This window comes from Carlito syrichta, unplaced genomic scaffold (assembly GCF_000164805.1).
Source record: "Carlito syrichta isolate Samal-C Ts95f unplaced genomic scaffold, Tarsius_syrichta-2.0.1 Scaffold304687, whole genome shotgun sequence".
Classification (NCBI taxonomy): domain Eukaryota; kingdom Metazoa; phylum Chordata; class Mammalia; order Primates; family Tarsiidae; genus Carlito; species Carlito syrichta.
In genome coordinates, this window is record NW_007248783.1 from 157,471 (window position 1) to 182,039 (window position 24,569).

The 24,569-nt window shown below is 39.0% G+C and overlaps 1 protein-coding gene across 4 annotated transcripts in view; it reads right to left on the bottom strand.

The window, feature by feature from the left end:
* The window catches only part of LIN9 (lin-9 DREAM MuvB core complex component), a 94,646-nt gene that overhangs the window by 30,786 nt on the left and 39,291 nt on the right, over positions 1–24,569 (bottom strand). For all 4 annotated transcript variants that reach the window (XM_008060660.1, XM_008060659.1, XM_008060658.1 and 1 more), the window contains 3 exons: positions 10,055–10,188; positions 7,843–7,962; positions 7,471–7,572 (listed from right to left, as the gene is read on the bottom strand). In XM_008060660.1, coding sequence (XP_008058851.1) covers positions 7,471–7,572; positions 7,843–7,962; positions 10,055–10,188 — 356 coding nt within the window. The remainder of the gene's footprint in view (positions 1–7,470; positions 7,573–7,842; positions 7,963–10,054; positions 10,189–24,569) is intronic.

Genomic DNA, 24,569 nt, shown 5'->3' on the forward strand with positions numbered 1-24,569 from the left:
AGGTCGAGGCTGTGGTGGCTGGGAGCAGCCACTGCACTCCAGTCTGGGCGACAGAGTGAGACTCCAACTCAAAAAAAAAAAAAAAAAAAAAAAAAAAATCCACTTTATTTGTTTATTTATTTATTTTTTTTGAGTTGGAGTCTGGAGCCCGGCTGAAGTTCACTTTAAATATAAACACACAGATAGATTAAAAGTAAATGGATGAAGAATATGTCATGCTAACAACAAATCAAAACAAAGCAGAAGCAACTTTTTAATTTCAGACAAAGCAAATTTCAGAGCAAGGAAAGTTATCAGGAATAAAAAAGGGCATTACATAATAAGAAAGGGGTCACTTCTCCAATAAGACATAACGATACTTAACATTTACATGCCTTACAACAGAACATCAAAAACATGAGGCAAAACTGATAGAACTGCAAGGACTAATAGGTCAATTTAACATTATTGTTGAAGACTTCAATATGCCTCTCTCAGAAATAGATCCAACAGGCAGAAAATCAGGAAGGACATAGTTGAACTCAAAAACACCATCAATCAACTGGATATAAATGATATCTATAGACTACTTCACCTAACAACAGGAGAATATACACTCTACTCATGGTTGCAAGGAACATGCACCAAGAAACATCACATTCTGGGCCATAAAACACAGCTTAACACATTTAAAAATCATATAATGTATGCTCATAGACCACGATGGAATAAAACTAGAAATCAATAACATAAAGATAGCTGGAAAATCTGAAAGTACTTGGAGATTTAAACAAACACTTTTTTTTTTTTTTAAGTCAGAGTCTCACTCTGTCACCCAGGTTGAAGTGCATGGCATACTCATGGCCACTGCAGCCTCAACCTGCTGAGCTCAAACAATCCTTCCGCTTCAGCCTTCCAAGTAGCTGAACTATAGGTGTGTGCCACCATGCCTGGGTAATTTTTTGATTTATTGTAGAGATAAGGTCTTGCCATGCTGCCCATCCCTGGGCTCAGGCAATCCTCTCACCTCTGCCTCCCAAAGTGCTGTGATTACAGGTATAAGCCACTGTGCAAGGCTAAACCATACGCTTCTAAATAATACATGGGTAAAAAAAGAAATCTCAAATAAGAAATGAAAACATATTTTGAACTAAATAAAAATGAAAAGAAACTTGTCAACATTTGTGGGATGCAGCAAAAGCAGTGCTTAGAGGGAAATTTATAGCATTATTATATATACTAGTAAACAAGCAAGATCTAAAATCAATACTCTTCCACCTTAGTTTAAATCCAAAGCAACCAAAAGAAAAAATATGTAAATTAGAGTAGAAATCAATAAAATTGAAACAGGAAATTAATAGATAAAAGCAACAAAACTAAAAACTATTTCTTTAAAAAGATCAATAAAACTGGGTTGGGCATGGTGGCTCACATCTATAACCCCAGCACTTTGGGAGGCTAAGGTGAGAGGACTGTCTGAGCCCATGGGTTTGGGCACTTGGTGAGACCTCATCTCTATAATAAATCAAAAAATTAGCTGGATGTGGTGGTGTGTGCCTATAGTTCCAGCTACTTGGAAAGAGAGAAAAGAAAGGAAGGATCAACTGAGCCCAGCAGGTTGAGGCTGTGGTGGCTGTCAGCATGCCACTGCACTGTCCAGCCTGGGTGATAGAGTGAGACTTCAAAAAAAAAAAATTCAATAAAACTGAAAAACCTCTAGCCAGGCTAAGAAAAAGAGAGGACACAAATTACTAATATCAGAAATGAAAAACAAGACATCACTATAAGTCCTATGGACATTAAAAAGCTAAAGGAATACTATAAACAAATCGATGTCCACAAATTTGATAATCTAGATAAAATGAACCAATTCCTTGAAATACACAATTTGTCAAAGTCACACAAAAAAAGAAAATGGACAATCTGAATAGGTAATATCTCTTAAAGAAACTGAGTCAATAATTAATAACCTTCCAAAACAGAAAGCACCAGACCCAGATGGGTTCACTGGTGAATTCTACCAAACATTTGAGAAATAAATTATATCCAACCTGTATAATGTTTCGGAAGACAGAAACAGAGGAAACGTCCTAATTTAACCTATGAGGTCAGCATTATCTCAATACCAAAATCTGACAAAGACACTACAAGAAAAGAAAACTATAGCTGGGCACAGTGGCATGTACCTGTAGTCCCAGCTACTTAAGAGGCTGAGGCAGAAGGAATTCAAGTCTAGCCTGGGAAATATAGCAAGATTTATTTTCAAAAAAGAAAAGGACAAAACTATAAACCAATATTTAGAATCTAAAAATCCTAAAAAAAGTCAGCAAATTGAATTCAACAATGTATAAAAGGAGTTATATACCACAGCCTAGTGGGATTTATCTGAGCAAGGCCAGTTAAACATTATTAAAATGAATTAATGTAATCATTTACATCAAAACAAAATTTAAAAAAAGGAAATTAATTAATGTAATCCATCATATCAGTAGGCTAAAGAAGAAAAAACATATAAATAGATATAGGAAAAGTATTTGACAAAATCCGACACACACTCCTGATAAAAACTCTCAATAAACTAAGAATAGAAGAGAACTTTCTCAACCTGATAAAGAATATCTACAAAAAACCCTGCTTTTATTATCATATTTAATGATGAGAAACTAGAAGCTTTCCCACTAAAATCAGGAACAAGGCAAGGATGTTCCCTCTCATCACTCCTTCTCAACACCATACTGGAAGTCCTAGCTAATGCAATGAGACAAGAAAAAGAAATACAAGCTAAACTAATTAGGAAGGAAGAAATAAAACTGTCCTTTTTTATGTAGATGACATGATTGTCTATGTAGGCAATTCAAAAGAATTGACAAAAAAATCCTGGAACTAATAAGTGGTTAAAGCAAGATTGCAGGAAACAAGGTTAATATACAAAAGTCAATTGCTTTCTTAAACACCAACAATTAACAAGTAGAATTTGAAATTAGAACACAGCACCATTTGCCTTAATACCCCTCCAAAATGAAATACTTGGGTATAAATCTAAGAAAATGTGTACAAGACCTTTATGAGGAAAACTACAACTGTGATGGAAAACAAATCAATGAACTAAGTAAACAGATACCCCATCTTTATGGATAAGAAGACTCAATATTGTCAAGATGTCAGTTCTCCCAACATAATCTATAAATTCAATGTAATACCAATCAAAATCCCAACATGTTATTTTTATGGATAGTGACAAAATTATTCTAAAGTCTATACTGACAAGCTAAAGAGCTAGAATAGCCAACCCAATATTGAAGCAGAAGAACAAAATTGGAGGACTGACACTACCCAATTTCCAAACATACTATAAAGCTTTAGTTATCAACAGTGTGGCAGTGGTGGAAAAAAAAAAAAAAATAGATGAATAGATCAATGGAATGGAACAGAAAACAAGAAATAAATCCAGATAAGTAGTCAACTGATCTTTAGCAAATAGGCAAAAGCAATATAATGGAGAAAAGGCAATCTTTTCAACAATTGGTGATGCAACAACTGGACATCCACATGCAAAAAAAATGAATCTAGGTCAAAAACCTTATACTCTTCACAAAAGGGATCACAGACATAAAATGCAAAACTATAAAACTCCTAGAAGGCAACACAGGAGGAAATCTAGATGACTTTGGTTTGGTGATGTTTTAGATAGATACCAAAGGCATGATCCATGAAAGAAAAAGCTGATGAGCTGGACTCAATTAAAATTTTAAAACTTCTGCTCTGTGAAGAACACTGAGGAGAGAATGAAAAGATAAGCCACAGACTGGGAGGAAATATTTGCAAAATATATATTTGGTAAAAAAAACTGCTTTCCAAGACATACAAAGAACTCTTAAAACTCAACAATAAGAAAACAAACTGATTTACAGATGGGTCAAAGACCTTAACAGACACCTTGTCAAAGGACATATATAGATGACAAATAAACATACGAAAATATGTGCAACATCCTGTGCTATAAGGGAAATGCAAATTAAAATAATGAGATATCAGCCAGGCGAGGTAGTTCACGCCTATAATCCCAGCACTTTGGGAGGCTGAGGTGAGTGGATTGCCTGAGCCTACAGTTTCAAGACCAGCCAGGGCAACTTGGCGAGACTTCATCTCTATAATAAATCAAAAACTAGCTGGGCATGGTAGAGCGTGCCTATAGTTCTGGCTATTTGGAAGGCTGAGGCGGAAGGATCACCGGAGCCCAGCAGGTCGATGCTGGGGTGGCCGTGAGTGTGCCACTACACTCCAGCCTGGGCGACAGTGAGACTCTAACTCAAAAAAAAAAAAAGACAATTTGCCAGTTTCTTATAAAACTAAGCATACTCCTTCCACATGATCCATCAATTGGATTCCTTGGTATTTACCCAAAGGAGCTGAAAGCTTACATCTACATAAAAACCTGCACAGATGTTTATGGTAGCTTTATTTGTAACTGCCAAGATTTAGGTGCAACCAAGATGTCTTTCACTATGTCAATGGGTAAATAAACCGTGGTACATCCAGACAATGGAATATTATTTAGTGTTAAAAGGAAAGGAGCTATCAAGTAAGGAAAAGACATGGAGGAAAGTTAAATGCATATTAGTAAGAGAAAGAAGCCAATCTGAAAAGGCTATATACTGTATGATTGCAACTATATGACATTCTGGAAAAGGCAAAACCATGTAGAAAGTAAAAAGATTGGTTGTTGCCAGGGCGCTAGGAAGGAGGGAGAAAAAGGTGGAGCACAGATTTTTAGGGCAGTGAAACTACTCTGGAAGATACTATAATGGTACACACGTCATTATATATTTGTAAAAACTCTTAAAATGTTCCACATTCTTAAAAACTGGTCCCCAATCCCCGGACCACAGACCAGTACAAGATTTGTACTGGTCTGTGGCCTGCTAGGAACCAGGCAGCACAGCAGGAGATGAATGGCAGGTGAGTGAGCAATATTTCATTTGCATTTACAGCTGCTCCCATCACTAGCATTACTGTCTGAGCTCTGCCTCCTGTCAGATCAGCATGACATTAGATTCTCATAGGAATGTGGACCCTGTTGTGAACTGAGCATGTGAGAGATCTAAGTTGTGTGCGCCTTAGAATCTAATGCTTGATGATCTGTCTGAGGTGGAGCTGAGGTGGTGATGCTAGCACTGAGGAGTGGCTGCAAATACAGATTAACATTAGCAGGAAGGTTTGACTGAACACCCCCCCACCCCATCCTGTGGAAAAATTGTCTAACACGAAGCCAGTCCTTGATGCCAAAAAGGTTGGGGACCACTGCTTAAAAACAATAATGGAAACTATGGTCTTTAGGTGATAAATGATGTGTTAATGTAGGTTCATTGACTATAACAAATGTATATTCTGGTGAGGGAATACTGATAATGGGGGAGACTATGATGTGTGGGGGCAGGAAGCATATGGGAAATATCTGCACCTTCCTGTTAATTTTGCTGTGAACCTAAAACTGCTCGAAAAAGACAGTGTATTAAATTAAAAATCAAACATAAAAGCATCAATAAAAATACCAATACTTAGCCATAATGCAGTAGTACTTAGCTTCTGGCTCCCTCTGTTTATGGATCACTCTCTCTGTCTCTCTCAATCTCACACACACACACACACACACACACACACACACACACACACATTCAAATATAACATATTAGCTTTGTATTTACTTCCACTACTTAAAAGAAAGAAGGAAAACAACAAGTATCTTCTTTGTGAATAGGATAAGTCTTGGATCTTTTCATATTTTCAAACTTTCATTTAAAAATATCTATCTACCTTTGAAAGTCAAAAGGCATAAGTAATTTTATATTGCAAGGATAGTTAACAATATATGATTGAGGATTGGAGAATGCCACACACACATACACAACTGACGAGACTTTTCCCCAAAATAACATCAACTGCAAAAGGTAAACACTGTGAATGTTTTAATGGACTATGTTATAAACCTTTTTTTTTTTTTAGTTGAAGTCTCGCTCTGTCGCCCAGGCTGGAGTGCAGTGGCACATTCACGGGCACCACAGTCTTGACCAGCTGGGATCAGGCAATCCTTCCGCCTCAGCCTTCCAAGTAGCTGGAACTACAGGCACGTGCCACCACACCAGGCTAATTTTTTGATTTATTGTAGAGATGAGGTCTCACCAAGTTGCCCAGGCTGGTCTCAAACTTCTGGGCTCAGGCAATCTAAAGATTGTACCTATTCCAAGCCAAGGTACTTTATATTTTCCAAAAAGGAAAATAAACAATACATTTTTGGACTATGATTCCATCTAAAATTTTTTATTTAATCCAATTTTCAAACAACTCATTACATTTTTAAGAATCAGACTATTCAGGAAAATTTTCCTATGTAATACTTCCACAGTTATTTCAATTTAGACTTAGATTTCTTAGTGTCTAATCACTATGTACTTAGCAAGTGAAAAGTTGTTTCTAGTCTCTGAAAAGAAATTTCTCCTTACCATACAACTAGCCAAGATATCGCAATTGTTGAGTTGACTGATAATGGCATAATATGTTAAGGTTACTAACATACTGAGTAAGCCTTCATACTTACCCATGTTATTAACAGCCAACATTCAGAATTTCACAGCGCATATGTTAGAATGTTTAAGTTCTTAAAATAGTAGACTAACAGGAACCCAACCCCAAAAAAAAAAAATCCCAAAAGAAAGACCTGACCGGGCACAATGGCCCAGCCTGTAATCCCAGCACTTTAGGAGGGTTAGGGAAGAAGACTGCCTGAGCCTGGGGGTTCAAGACCAGCTTGGGCAACTTGGTGAGACCTTGTCTCTACAGTAAACCTCAAAAACTAGCCAGGTGTGGTGGCATCTGTCTATAGTTCCAGCTACTTGGCAGGCTGAGGCAAAAGGATCACCTAAGCCCAGCAGGTCGAGGCTGTGGTGGCTATGAGTGTGCCACTGCATTCCAGCCTGGTTGACAAGAATGAGACTCTAACTCAAAAAAAAAAAAAAAAAGAAAGGCCTCTAAGTCTTATTTTCAAGCTCTGTTAGAAAGACTAATTCTTAAAACCCATACAATGATTAAAAAAAGATGTAAAAATATTTGGCCTTAGAAAAATGTTCAACTTTAGCCGGGCTTGGTGGCTCAGCCTGTAATCTCGCGCCTTTGGGGGGCTGAGGTAAGTGGATTGCCTGAGCCCGCGGGTTCGAGACCTGCCTGGGCAGTGAGACCTCATCTCTACAATAAATCAAAAAATCAGCCGGGTGTGGTAGCGCATGCCTGTAATTCCGGCTACTTGGAAGGCTGAGGCGGAAGATCGCCGGAGCCCAACAGGTCGAGGCTGTGGTGGCCAGGAGCGGTCACTGCACTCCAGTCTGGGTGACAGAGTGAGACTCCAACTCAAAAAAGAAAAATGTTCAACTTTAACAACACAAATGACATTTATTGAGTTTTTAAACAAACAGCCAAGATATTCAGAGCTATTCTTACCACTTGGATAAGGAATTCTACTGGAAAACCACCTAACGTTTCAGTGTCAGAGCCAGAAATTTTACTTCTCCAAGGTGACTGTCCTAATAGAGGATCATTATCCTATGGGAATAAAAGGGAATCATTTAATCATTGTTCAAAGGAAGCATCTTATTTTCATATAAAATTGTATCATAATTAACACAATATTAAAATCCAATATATAAAGGAAAATACTTCTGGAGTTAAAGCAACTATTTACTTATTGTATTTAATATTTTCAACTCAAAATACTGTGTTCACCTCCTTAAGTTGTAGTAGTAGATGTGTATTTCTTAAGAACATAGTTCACATTCACAAAGCAAAATATTGATGACATTTCTAAAATATTACCGTAATTGGTGACTGGAGAGGAGGAGTATAATGTAACCGTGGTGGAGTCATAAAAAATCGAGAAGGCCTCTGTTTTTGTCCAAAGGCAGCAATTGGCATTGACTCATGAGGTTCATTACTCTTTGGGAAAACAGACAATTCACACAACTTAAAGAAATTTACCAATCATTTAGGCATATAAACATTATATTTCAGCTTAAGATATATACTTACTCACATTCTATGGTTTATATAGAATTTATTATTTATACTATTATAGAATTTTTTTTTTTTTGAGTTGGAGTCTCATTCTGTTACCCAGACTGGAGTGCAGTGGCACGCTCCCGGCCACCACAGCCTTGAACTGCTGGGTTCCAGGGATCCTTCTGCCTCAGACGTCCAAGTAGCCAGAACTACAGGCATGTACTACAACCCGGCTAGTTTTTTTTTTTAATTTATTGTAGAGACAAGGTCTTGCCAAGTTGCCCAGGCAGGTCTCGAACCCACATGTTCAGGAAATCCACTCGCCTTGGTCTCCCAAAGTGCTAGGATTACAGGCTGAGCCACTGAGCTTGGCCTAGAATGTTATCTATATAGAGCAAAGACTAGAATTTAAATCAAGGTATAAAAACCCTACATTACTGCCAAAAAGTTGAACCCACAAAAAAGAATTAAGGAAAAAAAAAAAAAAACCCAACAACAAACCAAACAATCAAAACAGTTCAGAAAATCAAAGATTAATATTAAAGTGTTCTATGGCCACCTTTGGTTATCTACATTTAGACTATCCTAATATATCCTACTATAATTAAAGTAAACTGTTATTTAGCCAGGGAGAACTATTTAGATGATCCCATAAAGAAAATTAATTAAATTAATGAAACAGAAAAGCAATTTTCCTTTTTGAAAGGGGAGGTCTAAAGATTTCATCCTTTAATGTAAAAACTTAAGGGTGGTGCACTTTGCTCTATGTTTATTCCAAATTTTCTTTCTCCCTTATTATGCATCTCTAAAAGAGTTGTTTGATAAGAAAGTTTTTAAAAAGTGCATATCAGAAAAAAAGATAGCCAGGCTCAGTGGCTCAGCCTGTAATCCCGCGCCTTTGGGAGGCTGAGGTGAGTGGATTGCCTGAGCCCGCGGGTTCGAGACCCACCTGGGCAACTTGGCGAGATCTCATCTCTACAATAAATCAAAAATTAGCCGGGCGTGGTAGCACGCGCCTGTAGTTCCAGCTACTTGGAAGGCTGAGGCGGAAGGATCGCCGGAGCCCAGCAGGTCGAGGCTGCGGTGGCCGGGAGCGGCCACTGCACTCCAGTCTGGGTGACAGAGTAAGACTCCAACTCAAAAAAAAAAAAAAAAGATTTTATTTTATTTTTTTCATCATCATAAAGCATCAAGCAATTCTGTATTATTGCACTAAGGAGTCAAAGACATTTCTAATTTTTAATTATAAGGTAAAAATCCTTAAAAATCAAATATATAACAAAGAAATGAAAAAGCAAAGCTAAAAGTGAACAATTTAATTTCCATACTGCCTAGAGGAAAATTCTTTTGTTATATAAACGTCATAATTCATCTGCTAAAAACTTTATCAGATTGCAGTTATTTCTTAAAATTATCTTATTAGGAAGATGTGTGATTTCTATGACATTGCTAAATCAAGCATAATCATGAAATAATGTTCCAGTAGTTTAATGGAATGTACCAGAAAGTCAAAAGATCTGGATTCTAGTCTTAGCCTGACAGGAAACAAGCTCTAGAGCTTTGAATACTCAATGTACTTACGTCTCAGTTTCATCATGCAAAAAGCAAAGGTAATTAATACCCACCCTGCATACCTTGGAAGATAAAACAGGAGAACAAATCTTAAAATGTAAGATGCTACTTCATACTTCTAAAATAATTTTTCAAGGGGACTACTTTAACTTAATAGCTGGAATGAAAATGCTATGAAGCTTCTTCCTCAAGAATAGTTAATCAAGAGCAATCAGTTTGGTTACACTAAAGCGCTGTGTGGATAAAGCACAATAATTGGATCCTTAGCTTCTGAAAAATGAAAAATTTAAGTACAGTCCGTAATCCAGCAGTCCGTAGACAGGGCTGAGAATTGCTAAGGATCTCTTCCTCTGTAAGCTGAAGTCTTGATTCTATCATAAAATACAATTTCTATGAAAACACTATATAACATATTTAATAGGCATGAAACACAAAAATATTATCAAATACTACTTACAAGAACTTCGTAGTCAGGGATGGTATGGGTTCCAAGCCCTGTCCTATCAAAAGTTACTCTATATGTGGCATTAAGAGTATCCACAGCATCTATTTGTCCAGTGAACAAACCATCATGAACACCACGTAATCGTGCTGACAAAAGAACAAATGCATTACAATGTTAGGGAGATAAAAAGAACTGCCAAATATAAAACTTCCAAGCATGTAATTTAAACCACAGAAAGTACAGTATTGTTGTCTATTAAAGTTTCAAAACAAATACACACTTTATTTTTTAGAAAAACAACAAAAAGATTTTTTGAATTAAAAACCAAAACTATTCATGATGATTCCTAATTTGATATATAAGTGAAATTATATAACATAAATTAAGAGAAAACTATTTTAAAATCATTCAGGGTCCTAACTGCAAAAACAAAAAACCAACAAAATAACTTTGGGCATTATGCTCATTAATGAAACACAAGTAGTAGTTCAATTAAAAAAAGATGACAAAGATGTGCAGAAAAGAATATAGCTAGGCCGGGCTCGGTGGCTCAGTCTTTAAGTCCAGCACTTTGGGAGGCCGAGGCGAGTGGACTGCCTGAGCCCGTGGGTTCAAGACCCGCCCGGGCAACTTGGCGAGACCTCATCTCTACAATAAATCAAAAACTAGCTGGGCGTGGTAGCGCACGCCTGTAGTTCCAGCTACCTGGAAGGCTGAGGTGGAAGGATTGCTGGAGCCCAGCAGGTCAAGGCTGTGGGGGCCGCGAGCGGCCACTGCACTCCAGTCTGGGTGACAGAGAGAAACTCCAACTCAAAAAAAGAAAAAAAAAAAAGAATATAGCAGACTTGAGACTACTATCTTAGAAAGACCTACTTGCAAAGTTAGCCTTGGGTTGACACCTGAGAAAGTGGGTTTCAGAAGTGTTCCCACTGTTCCCCAATGAATAAAGGTGGCTTATTGTGTCTAGACTGTGCAAACAATGTGGTTAATGCTAGACACCGGCTTTCCTTCTGGGAGTCTGGAATTTCAGTATGTGCTAAGCAGAGGATACCTACGTGACCAGTCCCCAGTAGAAAATCTGGTCACTAAGTCTCCAATGAGCTTCCCTGGCAGACAACACTTCATACATGTGACAACTTGTTTCCTGAGGAATTAAGTAAATCCTGTGTAACTCTATTGGGAGAGGACTCTTGAAAACATGCACCTGGTTTTCCCTGGGCTCAGTCCTAGGCTCTTTATTCCTTTGCTAAATCTATTTTGTATCCTTCACTGTAATAAATCTTTTTTTTTTTTTTTTGAGTTGGAGTCTCAGTCTGTTGCCCAGACTGGAGTGCAGTGGCCGCTCCCGGCCACCACAGCCTCAACCTGCTGGGCTCCAGCGATCTTTCCGCCTCAGCCTTCCAAGTAGCCGGAATTACAGACATGCACTACCATGCCCGGCTGATTTTTTGATTTATTGTAGAGATGAGGTCTCGCCAAGTTGCCCAGGCGGGTCTCGAACCCATGGGCTCAGGCAATCCACTCACCTCAGCCTCCCCAAAGCGTGGGATTACAGGCTGAGCCACTGAGGCTGGCTTATAAATCTTAACCATGAGTACAAGTATGTGCTCATGTACTCTAAGTCCTTCTAGTGAATCACCAAAACTAGGGGTGGTCTTGGGGATGAGTGACATAGGTGAACACTTGTATCTTATTATTTAAAGTCCAGTTTAAAAATAACATCAGAGATGTCCAGACATGCAGCACGAGTGAAAAATATAAGAGCAGTAGCATTGAAGCCTGGGTAAAGTGATACATTTTATACCAACCAAAAAGTACAATACACAATATTTTAATAGAACACAGGATTATAAAATGCAAAACTGTTTAAAAGGAACAATTGATAAAAACACAATTTTAGGAGACTAAAATATCACTCTCAGTCTCTGATAGATCAATTAATGGAAAAGTGAACATGAATATAGAATATATGGATAATAAAGTTGAATAAACAAAAACATAGAAAAGGACTTCTAGTTATGATAGCACGAAGAAATTGGTGATTCTTCTTCACAAAAGACAAGTGTAAACATAAACAAGATTGTCAAAAAAAGTCATTCCAGGGAACTGGAAATAGACCAAGAACATACAAGAAATGTTTATTATTGAAAAACTGCTAGGATTTCAGGTTAGATCAGGGGAACTTAGAGGCCTCTTTGCACAAAGTTATTCACAACCCCACCATTACCATCAAATTGCCTGGTGAGAACGCTTTTATTTGTGCAGGGCTGGTTGTGAAAACCAGCAGTGTTGTTGTCAGAAGGAACAGACTTGATGTTGATCAGTAAGTACAAACATGAGACTCAAAGTGGCAAATTCAATCAGGAAAGAACAGAGAAAACCCACAGTTCTGTAAGTCCAAGATTTGGACAAGAAATTTAACAAGGAGATCCCGAAAACTAGAAAGTCATAAAAAGACTGAAATAAACTACCATTATTGGCTAACTAGGAAACTATACAAATGAGCAGGGAAGAACCAAGAGTATGGCAAAAAGTAAAAGCTAAGGATGACTTGAAAACTGGTAGCAACTTTATATAGATTTCCTAACCTACACACAGGTCAATTTGGGGCCTTTGAGGCTCAAGACATTTGAACATAACCACTAAGCTATATGCAGATAGAGGGGCAATCCTTTGGCAGCCAGGATTAAAAATAAATTTAAAAATTTATATTCGTGACCGGCCTGGGCAACTTGGCGAGACCTCATCTCTACAATAATCAAAAAATTAGCCGGGCTCGGTGGCTCAGCCTGTAATCCAGCACCTTTGGGAGGCTGAGGTGAGTGGATTGCCTGAGCCTTTGGGTTCGAGACCCGCCTGGGCAGGTGAGACATCATCTCTACAACAAATAAAAAAAATTAGCTGGGCGTGGTAGCGTGTGCCTGTAGTTCCAGTTACTTGGAAGGCTGAGGCGGAAGGATCGCCGGAGCCCAGCAGGTCGAGGCTGCAGTGGCCGGGAGCGGACACTGCACTCCAGTCTGGGTGACAGAGTGAGACTCCAACTAAAAAAAAACAAAAACAAAAAAGGTTTATAAATGGATGAGATATCAGTGTTTGCATAGACTAAAACAAATCCAATAATACTCCAAAAAACTAAAATATAGAGTTGCTACAAAATATTGTCTAAAATGTTACATTTTTAACCAAAAGTTACTAGAAATGTAAAGAAATAGGAAAACAAGAAAAAGTACAGTAAGCAGAAACTGACAGACATCATATATTTAGCAAAGATTTTAAAAGCAGTTATTATAAGAACCAACTGAAAACTCTAGAGTTAAAGATTATAATAAAGGAAATGAAAATTCACTAAGATGGCTCAACAGTAGGTTTAGAGAGCAGAATAAAGAATCAGTGAAGATTTTAGATGATATATTGTAGCAAGTCAATGAAATGTAATCCCTAATGTTGGAAGAGGGACCTGGCCTGGGGGTTTTTGGGTCATGGGGGCGGATCCCGCATGAATGGTTTGGTGCCCTCCCTAAAGATAATGAGTAAGTCTCACTCTATTAGTTCATGTGAGAACTAGTTGTTTAAAAGAACCTAGCTGCTCCTCCTCCTCCTCCTCCTCCTCCTTCTCTCTCTCTCCCTTGCTTCCTTTCTTGCCATGTGACATGCCTGCTCCCTCTTCATCTTCCAGCATGACTGTAAGCTTCCTGAGGCCTCATCAGAAGTCAAGCAAATGCCAGTTCCATGCTTCTTCTTGTACAGCCTGCAGAATTGTGAGTCAAATAAGCCTCTTTTCTTTATAAATTACCCAGCCACCGGTAATCCTTTATAGTAACGCAAAACAGACTATTACATAGACCAATTAAGAAGTAATACTAAAAAACATCCATTGGGATAAAGGGAAACAATATCGGACAATAACTAAAATCCACAGCAAGGAAAGAAGAATACCAGAAATGGTAAATACGTAGATACACATAAAACACAGTGTGTATGCACATATTTTGTTCCTATTCTCTTTATTTCTTTAGCAAAAACATAAGATGATTTAAAGCAATAATTATAATACTGTATTGTTGATTTGTTACAGATACAAATGTAATATATATGATGATGATAGTAAGGAGGAGGTGGGAGAAAATGAAGCTATATAGTGGTAAAGCTGCTTTTTGTTTTTTAACAGAATTAAGTCAGTTTTAACCCAAAGTATGTCATGTTATATTAAAAGTGCATATTATAATTCCTAGAGTCACAAAAACAAAACAAACCTCTCACTTCAGCCAGAGAATCAGAGTAAAGACAAAAAACAAAAAACTCTCAAAAAAAATTTTTTTGTATGTTTCAGAGTCTCACTCTGTTGCCCAGGCTGGAGTGCAGTGGCATGCTCACAGATACCCAGTGTTGACCTGCTGGGCTCAGGTGATCCTTCTGCCTCAGCCTTTCAAGTTGCCAGAACTACAGGTGGGCACTACCATGCCCGACTAATTTTTTTGATATATTGCAGAGATGAGGTCTCACCAAGTTGCCCAAGCTGGTCTCAAACCCGTGGGCTCAGGCAATCCTCTCACCTTGGCCTCCCAAAATGCTGGGATTACAGGCTTGAGCCACCGCGCCCGGCCATAAAAAAATTTTTTTTTAAAAATCAACAGGCTGGGCGCAGTGACTTACACCTGTAATCCCAGCACTTTGGGAGCCTGAGGCAATAGAATTATTTGAGTCCAGGAGTTTGAGACCAGCCAGGACAACACTGAGAGACCTTGTCTCTGCAAAAATAAAAGTAAAAAAGTTACGTGAATGTGGTGGCATGCATCTGTAGTTTCAGCTACTGGGGAGGCTGAGATGGGAGGGTCACTTGAGCCCAAAAATTTAAGGCTGCATGAGCCAGGATTAAACCACTGCACTCCAGCATGGGTGAAAGAATGAGACTGTGTCTCAAAGAAAATAATAAAAACAAAAAATCCTCAACAGAAGAGGAGGGAAGGGGTGGAGGGATGAAAAATCACCTACTGGGTACAATGTGCACAGGTGGGAGCGGTGGGTACACTTAAAACCCAGACTTCTTCACAATCATGTAACCAGAAACTATTTGTACTCCCTAAAGCTATTAAAATAAAAAACACATACATGTTTTAAAAGAAATCAACAGAGAAATTAAAATTGCAACCTAAAAAATATTTAACACAAAAGAAGGCAGCCAACGAGGTACACAGGAACAAAACAAGACAGGAGACATTGAAAACAAACAGCAAAATGGCAGATGCAAATGCAACCGTATCAACAACTGCATTAAATGCTAATACACTAGTGAACAAAAAGCAAAGATTTATAGACTGAATTAAAAAAACAAACAAACCAGACTCATTATCTTCATGTTCCTGGAATGTGTGATACAAAGAACAAAGTAGAGCCAATCCATAACTTGTGTATGTTATTTTAATATAAATTCTTGGTAAACAAAAACTGCCTATCCCTCTTTCCTTTAAAAAGCTACTTGTAGCTGCTGTTAATCAGAATGCATGTTCAGGATATTTAGGGAAAAAACTCTCTCAAACCATGTTTTTCCCTCTGCTCTCACACCACCACAATTATCATTAATACAGAATAAAACTTCTGTGACAAAATGTGGGGGGATTTCCCCACACACCAAGCTGCGGACACCAGCTGAGTGTCCTCTAATTCGATTCTGACACTATCTACCCGGAGACAGTGTCCGATTCCACAGGCTGAGGGCCGCCCCACAAGACAGCCCCCCATTCCAGAAACCTGTTGCAAGTCCCGGCCTCCGCAATTTCTGACAGAACTGGTTTTAAGTTGGGGTTCCCATGACCTCCCTCTTTGAGTTTGACTAGTTTGCTGGAGCAGCTCACAAAACTCAGGGAAACACTTACATTTACTGGATTATTATAAAGGATATTTCAAAGGATACAGATGAAGAGATGAGTATGACCAGGTATGGGGGAAGGGGTGCGGAGCTACCCCGGACATGCCACCCTCCAGGAATCTTCACATGTTCAGCTATCCAGAAACTCTTTGAATCCTGTCGTTTTGGGTTTTCATGGAGGTTTCATTAGACAGGCATGATTGACAACCATGTAGAAATATGATTGGACAAAAAAGGGCATGATCTCATACTAGCAGACTGAGTGGAGAAACCCAGCAAGGCCTGTTTGTTCAGATTCTTCTTGGCCTCTCTGCAGCACTCTTCCTCCAGAGTATAGGGCAGGGCCTTCTCTGGAATGAGAATCTTTTGATCCATCATCAGATTAGAGTTTTGCCTTGGGCAGGTAAAAGCAAGACAGGAGAAGGTCAGAGAGAGAGATTCTATGTCCTGAGCCTTGCTCCTGAGGTCTAAAATACCCCAACATTATAATAAAAGACTGTGACAAGGGCTATGGGAGTTGAGTCCATGGACGTCGACGAAAACTAGTATTTATATCATGACACCACACAGGGCAACTTGAATCAATGCTCCCAGGTTGAAGTCCTCAAATTTGTCCCAATAAACTTTCTATATCTATCTATCTAATCATCTATTGATATTTTTTAAAAGTCTTACTCCCTCATCCAAGTTGGGGGGTTGTGGCACAATCATGGCTCACTGCAACCTAAACCTCCTGGGCTCAGATCATTCTGCCTCAGCCTCTCAAATACTGGAACTACATGTGTGCCCCACCACGCCCAGCAGATTTATTTATTTATTTGTTTATTTATTTATTATTATTTTTGAGTTGGAGTTTCACTCTATCGCCCAGGCTGGGGTACAGTGGCATGTTGTTCATAGCCACTCCAGTGTCGACCTGCTGGGCTCCAGCGATCCTTCCACTTCAGCCCTCCGAGTAGCCGGAATTACAGGCATGCGCTACCACGCCCGGCTGATTTTTTGATTTATCGTAGAGATGAGGTCTCGCTGCCCAGGCGGGTCTCGAACCCACGGGCTCAGGCAATTCACTCACCTCAGCCTCCCAAAGGCGCGAGATTACAGGCTGAGCCACCGAGCCCGGCTTATTGATATTTTTTAAAAGTCTTACTCCCTCACCCAAGTTGGGGGGCTGTGGCACAATCATGGCTCACTGCAACCTAAACCTCCTGGGCTCAGATCATTCTGCCTCAGCCTCTCAAATACTGGAACTACATGTGTGCCCCACCATGCCCAGCAGATTTATTTATTTATTTGTTTATTTATTTATTATTATTTTTGAGTTGGTTTCACTCCATCGCCCAGGCTGGGGTACAGTGGCATGTTCACAGCCACTCCAGTGTCGACCTGCTGGGCTCCGGCGATCCTTCCACCTTAGCCTTCCACGTAGCCGGAAATACAGGCGTATGCTATCACATCTGGCTAATTTTCATGATTGTAGAGCCGAGGTCTCGCCAAGTTGCCCTGGCTGGTCTCAAACCTGCGGGCTCAGGCAATCCATTCGCTTCGGCTTCCCAAAGTGCTGGAATTAAAGGCTAAGCCACTGAGCCTGGTCAATTTTTTTATTTTTTATAGAGACAGAGTCTCCTTATGTTGCCTAGGCTGATCTCAAACTTCTGGGTTCAAGCAATCCTCTTGCCTTGGCCTCCCAAAGTGCTAGGATTACAGGCATCAGTCACCATTCCTGACCTCTACTTATATTTAAAAAATTTAAAAATTTAAAAAAACCAAGACCCAACTATAAGATGTCTATATACTTCTACAAAATGTCTTGAGACAAACTTTAGATTGAAAGACACAAACAAGTTGAAAGTAAAAGAATGAAAGGCCAGGTGCAGTGGCTCATTCCTATAATCCCAGCACTTTGGTAGGTCAAGGTGAGGAGGATTACTTGAGCCCACGGGTTCGAGACCAGTCTGGGCAACTTGGCAAGACCTCATCTCTACAATAAATCAAAAAATTAGCCAGGCATGATGGCACGTGCCTGAATTCAAGCTACTTGGAAGACTGAGATAGAAGGATCATCTGAGCCTAGCGGGAAGAGGCTGCGGTAGCCATAAGAGTGTCACTGCACTCTAGCCTGGGCAACAGAGTGAGAATCCAACTCAAAAAAAAAAAAAGGATGAAAAACAGATAAACCAAGGTAACCATATCATAATAGAACTGGAATTGCTGTATTAATATTCGATAAAAACTTTAAAGAAGGTATATTACTAAAGAAAAAGAGAGACACTGCATAATGATAATGATAAAAGGGTCAATAAATTGGGGAAATAAGAGGTAGAGGCTATGGTGAGCCATGATCATGCCAAAGCATTTTGGCCTGGGCTGCAGAGTTAGACTCCGACTCAAAAAAAACAAAAAAAAAAAAAGAAAAAAAAAGTCTTGATATGTTGCCCATGCTGGTCTCAAACTCCTGGGCCCAAGCAATCCTCCTGCCTTGGTCTTCCAAAGTGCTGGGATTATAAATATGAGCCACCAGCCCAACCAGGGATGTATTTCTTATAGAGGCTGAGAAGTCCCAGGTAGAGGGGCCACATCTGGTGAAAGCCTTCTTGCTGGTTTTGATTTTCTGAATAGTACTAAGGTGGTGCAGGGAATAACACGGCAAGGGGACAAGGGGTGCTAATATGGTATGCTCAAGTCTCTCTTCTTCTTATGAAGCCACTAGTTCTATCCCCTTGATAACTCATTAATCCATAAATGGATTAATCCGTTAATGAGGGCAGAATTCTCATGACCTAATCATCTCTTGAAGGCTCCATCTCTCAACATTCCACACTGGGAATTAACTTTCAATATGACTTTTGGAGGGGACAAATATTTGAATCATAGCCATTTTTTCTTAGTAACTGATACAACAATAAGATAAAAAATCAGTAAGAATACAGAAGACTTTAACAACACTATCAATCAATTTTCTCTAATGAACATACGTGAAACACTCAACCCAACAGCATAATGGAGCATCCTCTACAACAGACAATATGTAAAACAAGTCTCAATAACTTTAAAAGGACTGAAATCATACAAAGAACATTTTCTATTCACAAAAAAATTAAATTAGAAATCAGTGTGTCGTCACCAAACAGTATTTGTGCAAAATAGACTAATTGAGAGAATATGTAACACACCAAAAATAATACCTCAAATATAAAGCAATTGACTTTTCTCTGGGGGAAAACTGGGGTGGGGGAAGGCCCATCTTATATTTTAGCATACAATGTATGCTTAAATGTATCAAACTTCAAAGAAGGATATAGAATTTCAGGGGATGCTGACTTTCTACACTTCTGGAGGGTTTTTTTTGGGGGGAAGCTATATAAAACTTTTCCAAATCAAGAAAAAATAATTCCACATTTTTATCAGATGATCTGTGAACGACATTTATGTCCCTCTTCCAAAGATCTATTATTTGAAGTACAAGTCAGGTTCCCCTATTATTATATAAGTGCCCATCTTTTCAACTGATGACCAAGTTCTATTAGGTTTTATTTAACTGGCTCAAAGACTTTAAAAAACACCATGGTTTAAACTTGTCTCTAGTGTAGTCTTTTCCTTAATAGCCATTTCTGTATGGGATTACTTGTGCTGTCAAGCAAAGCTAAAAGAACAAAATACATTTTTCATGTCTCTTTGATTATTTCTCTTGTGTTTTCTCCTCTGACTAGATAATCTACAGAAAATCTAATCTGGAAATACTGTTCATTTTACTAAGATTATTTTTAAGACAGTTCAGGTTCTTACAATTTCTTAACAAACTAATAATTTAAAAAATACTTTTTTTTTGAGTTGGAGTCTCACTCTGTCGCCCAGACTGGAGTGCAGTGGCCGCTCCCGGCCACCGCAGCCTCCGCAGCCTCGACCTACTGGCCTCAGGCGATCCTTCCGCCTCAGCCTTCCAAGTAGCTGGAACTACAGGCGTGTGCTACCACACCCGGCTAATTGATTTTTTGATTTATTGTAGATGCGGTCTCGCCAAGTTGCCCAGGCGGGTCTCAAACCCGCGGGCTCAGGCAATCCACTCACCTCAGCCTCCCAAAGCCCGGAATTACAGGCTGAGCCACCGAGCCCGGCCTAAAAAAATACTTTTTAATACCCTGACTTCTCTGGGGGCACGGGGTTCTAATTCTAGAACTATTCAGTGTAATGGATACTTGTCAAACAACTTCCTATATAATGTGGCTAAAGTATCATGTCTGGACATTTTTTCTAAAACTTCTCCACTGGTCAAATCTTCTACCACTTTGAGTACCTAGTGCATCTGTCAAAACTCTTGTGCTTTTAATTCTGTATATAACAATCACTTACAAAGTCCAATTTTTTTTTTTTTTAGAAAGCAGGATTTATTGAGAAGACAGAAAAGCTCCCCCAGTGGGATGGAACCCAAGGGGGTTGCCCGTCCAGTCACTTTTTACCTGCCTGGTTATTTAATCCTCCTACAAAATCCCTAATATGGCTACTTCTAAAATTTCTTTTGCTCTTGTTTTGAGGAATAATCTGTCCACTGCTCTTAGTTTACTAAAAAATTTCTCCCAGGAATGAATGTGAAATTGTAGTTTGTTTGTAATACTTTTTCTTTATAGGTAAAATTTACATACAGTGAAATGAAAATTGAAATGTACATGAATGGCTGGGTGCAGTGGCTCATGCTTATAATCCCAGCACTTTGAGAAACCAAAGTGAGAGAATTGCCTGAGCCTATGGGTTCGAAACCAGCCTGGACAACTTGGCAAGACCTCATCTCTACAATAAAATCAAGAAAAATTAATCAGGCATGATGGTGGATGCTTGTAGTTCCAGCTACTTAGAAGACCAGGGTGGTAGGATCGCCTGAGTGCAGTAGGCTGAGGCTGCAGTGGCTGTCAGTGTACCACTGTCCTCCCGCCTGGGCAACAGAGTGAGACTATGACTCAAAAAAAAAAAAAAAGAAAAAAAGAAATGTACATGAAAATGAAAGGTACAATTCTATTACGTTTTGACAAATGAATATATCCATGTAAAACACACTATCAAATCACAAATTACCATCATCTCAAAAGGTTTGCTCTTTCTAGTCAAGTCCTTCTGCAGAAGCAACCACTTTTCTGATATTTTCACCATAGATTTGCTTCCCCTGTTTTCCAACTTCATGTAAATGGAACCATACAATATGCACTATTTAGTATTCAGCTTCTTCTGCTCAGCATGTCAGTAGTTTATTCCTTTTTATTGCTGTGTTGAATTCCAATGTAAGGAAACACCACATTTTGTTTATCCATTCTGTTACTGAACTGATCCCAGGTTTGGGCTATAAAGTTATGAACAAAGATGCTATGAACTTTCTTGCAAAAATGATTATGTAAACAGTTATTTTTATTCTTTTTTTTTTGAGTTGGAGTCTCACTCTGTCACCCAGATTGGAGCACAGTGGCCGTTCCTGGCCACCGCAGCCTCGACCTGCTGGGCTCTGGCGATCCTTCCGCCTCAGCCTTCCGAGTAGCCAGAATTACAGGCATGCGCTACCACGCCTGGCTGATTTTTTGATTTATTGTGGAGATGAGGTCTCGCTGCCCAGGTGGGTCTCGAACCCGCGGGCTCAGGCAATCCACTCACCTCAGCCTCCCAAAGGCGCGGGATTACAGGCTGAGCCACTGAGCCCGGCTATTTTTATTCTCTTAGGTACATACCTTGAAGTAGAACTACAGACATTTATTTAATTTTATAAAAAACTGCCATGCTTTTCTTTTTTCCAAAGTGGTATTCCATTTTAGAATTTCACCAACAATGTTTAGGAATTATGGTAGCTCCTTATCTTTGTCAATATTTGATGTTAACAGTTGTTTCAACTCTGAAGTGCATGTAGCAGTATTTTGTTATTCTTTTAATTTTCATTTCCCTGATGACTAAATGATTTTGAGTAATTTTTCATGTGCCAATAGGCCCATTCATAGATCTTCCTTTGGGAAGTGTCTATTCAAGTGTTTTGTCCATTGGATTGTCTTTTTTTCAGATAAATGTTTTGGAAATACTTGTTTCTAGTATGTAGTTTGCCTATTTATTTTCCCAATGGTACCTTTTAATGCACAGAAGTTTTAAAATTTGAATTAAACCCAAATCATCTTTTGTTTTTTTGATAATTACTTTATTTGTCCACTTTAAGAAATCTCTGCCTACTTACAGAACCCTAGGATACTTCCCTGAGTTTATCTATGGAAGCTTTATAGTTTTAGCCTTTATGTTTAGCCTTTTGATACAACTTAGACCAATTTTACTTTTTGTAAAACATGAGAAAGAGTCAACGTTTACTTTTTTCCCACATGGATAGCTAGTTGTTCCAGTATTATTTGTTGAAATACCCTTCCATTTCTCTGAAATGCTTCTGTCCCTTTATGAAGTCAACTACCAATATAAGTGTGCATTTATTCTAGAGTCTCTATTTCATTCAATTAGATTGGTTTTGATATTCTAACCCATTTCCCTATTGGGCTACCCTCCCCATTTTTATATAGAATTTTTAAAATTAGCTTGACAATTTCTATTAAAAAAGGAAGGAAGGGAGGGAGGGAGAGAGGAAGAGAAGATGGAAGGAAAGAAAGAAGAAAAGCCTGCTAGGTTTAGGACTGTTTAACTCTACATGTAAATTTTAACAGAACTGATATTTTAGCAATATGGAGTTTTCCAATCTATGGACATGGTTTCTCTCTCCATTTAGGTCTTTTATGCTATTACAAGTGATATCATTCTTAAAATTTTCATTTTCCAGTTGTTTCCTGATAGTATACTGAAATAAAACCAATTTTTAAAATACTGACTTTATATCTGGAAACTTTCAAAATTCATTGTTTAAATTCTAGTTGATTTGTGGATTCTTTAGGTTTTTCTATGTTGGCTATTATGCCATTTGTGAAAACAAATTTAGTTATTCCTTGTCAATCTTTATGACTTTTATCTCTTTTTCTTACTTTATTGCACAACAGAATGTTGGATAGAAATGGTGAGTGTATCCACATTGTTTACATTGTTTCCTTTTTTTCTGTTTTTAGTTTTGAGTTGGAGTCTCACTCCATCGCCCAGGCTGGAATGCAGTGCCACGCTCCCCGCCACTGCAGCCTTGACCTGCTGGGCTCCAGCGATCCTTCTGTCTCAGTCTTCCAAGTAGCCAGAACTACAGGCGCGCACTACCACACCCGGCTAGTTTTTAATTTATTGTAGAGATGAGGTCTCACCAAGTTGCCCAGGTGGGTCTTAAACCTACGGGCTCAGGCAATCCACTCTCCGATCTTAGAGGCAAAGCACTAAAAATTTTACCATTAAGTATAATGCCAGGCCGGGCGAGGTGTCTCAAGCCTATAATCTCAGCACTTTGGGAGGCCGAAGTGAGAGGATTGCCTGAGCCCATGGGTTTGAGACTAGCCTGGTCAACTTGAACAGATCGTATCTCTATAATAAATCAAAAAATTAGTCAGGTGTGGTGGTGCATGCCTGTACTTCCAGCTACTTGGAAGGCTGAGGTACAAGGGTCACCTGAGCTGAGCAGGTTGAGGCTGAGGTAGCCGTGAGTGGCACACGGCCGTGAGTGTGCCACTGTACTCCAGCCTGGGCAACAGAGTGAGACTCCAACTCGAAAAAAAAAAGTATAAAGTCATATGTAGATTTTTTATATATGAACTCTATCAGGTTGAGGAAGTTCCCTTCTATTTCCAGTTTGTAAAGAATTTTATCATGAATGAGTGTTAACATTATTAAATGATTTTTCTGTATCTACTGATAGGACCATGTGATTCTTCTCCTTTATTCCTTTAAATATGGTGAACAGATTGTATAATTTTTTTTTCTGAGTTGGTGTCTCACTTTGTCGCCCAGGCTGGAGTGCAGTGACATGTTCACAGCTACCCCAGCGTCGACCTGCTGGGCTGAGGCGATCCTTCTGCCTCAGCCTTCCAAGGAGCTGGAACTACAGGCACATGTTTCCATGCCTGACTAATTTTTTTTTTTTGAATTATTGTAAAGATGAAGTCTTGTCAAGTTGCCCAGGATGGTCTCGAACCCATGAGCTCAGGCAATCCACTTGCCTTGGCCTCCCAAAGTGCTGGGATTACAGGCTGAGCCACTGAGCCCAGGTGTTTAATTTTTTTTTAAACAGACGTTTTAAGAGTAGTTTTAGGTTTACAGCAAAACTGAGTAGACGATGAAGAGAACTTCCATATCTTCCGCCCTTTCCACTCACTACCAGCCCATATACCCTCAGATCCCACCCCTCAACCTCCTTACTATCAACATCCTGAACCAGAGTGGTACATTTGTTATAGCTGATGAACCTACACTGACACATCATCATCACCCAAAGACCTTAGTTTACACTAGAGTTCATTCCTGGTGTTATACATTGCGTGGGTTTTGACATGTTTCCATCATTATAGAATCATGCAGAGTAATTTCACTGCCCTAAAAATCCTCTGTGCTCTTTTCAACCTTTTCTTGTTCCTAATGCTGGCAACCACCAATCTTATTACTTTCTCCAGAGTTTTGCCTTTTCCAGAATGTTGTTTAGTTGCAACCATACAGTTTGTAGCCTTTTCAGATGAGCTTCTTTCACTTAGTAATATGCATTTAAGAAGGTTTCATGTTTTTTCATGACTTGAT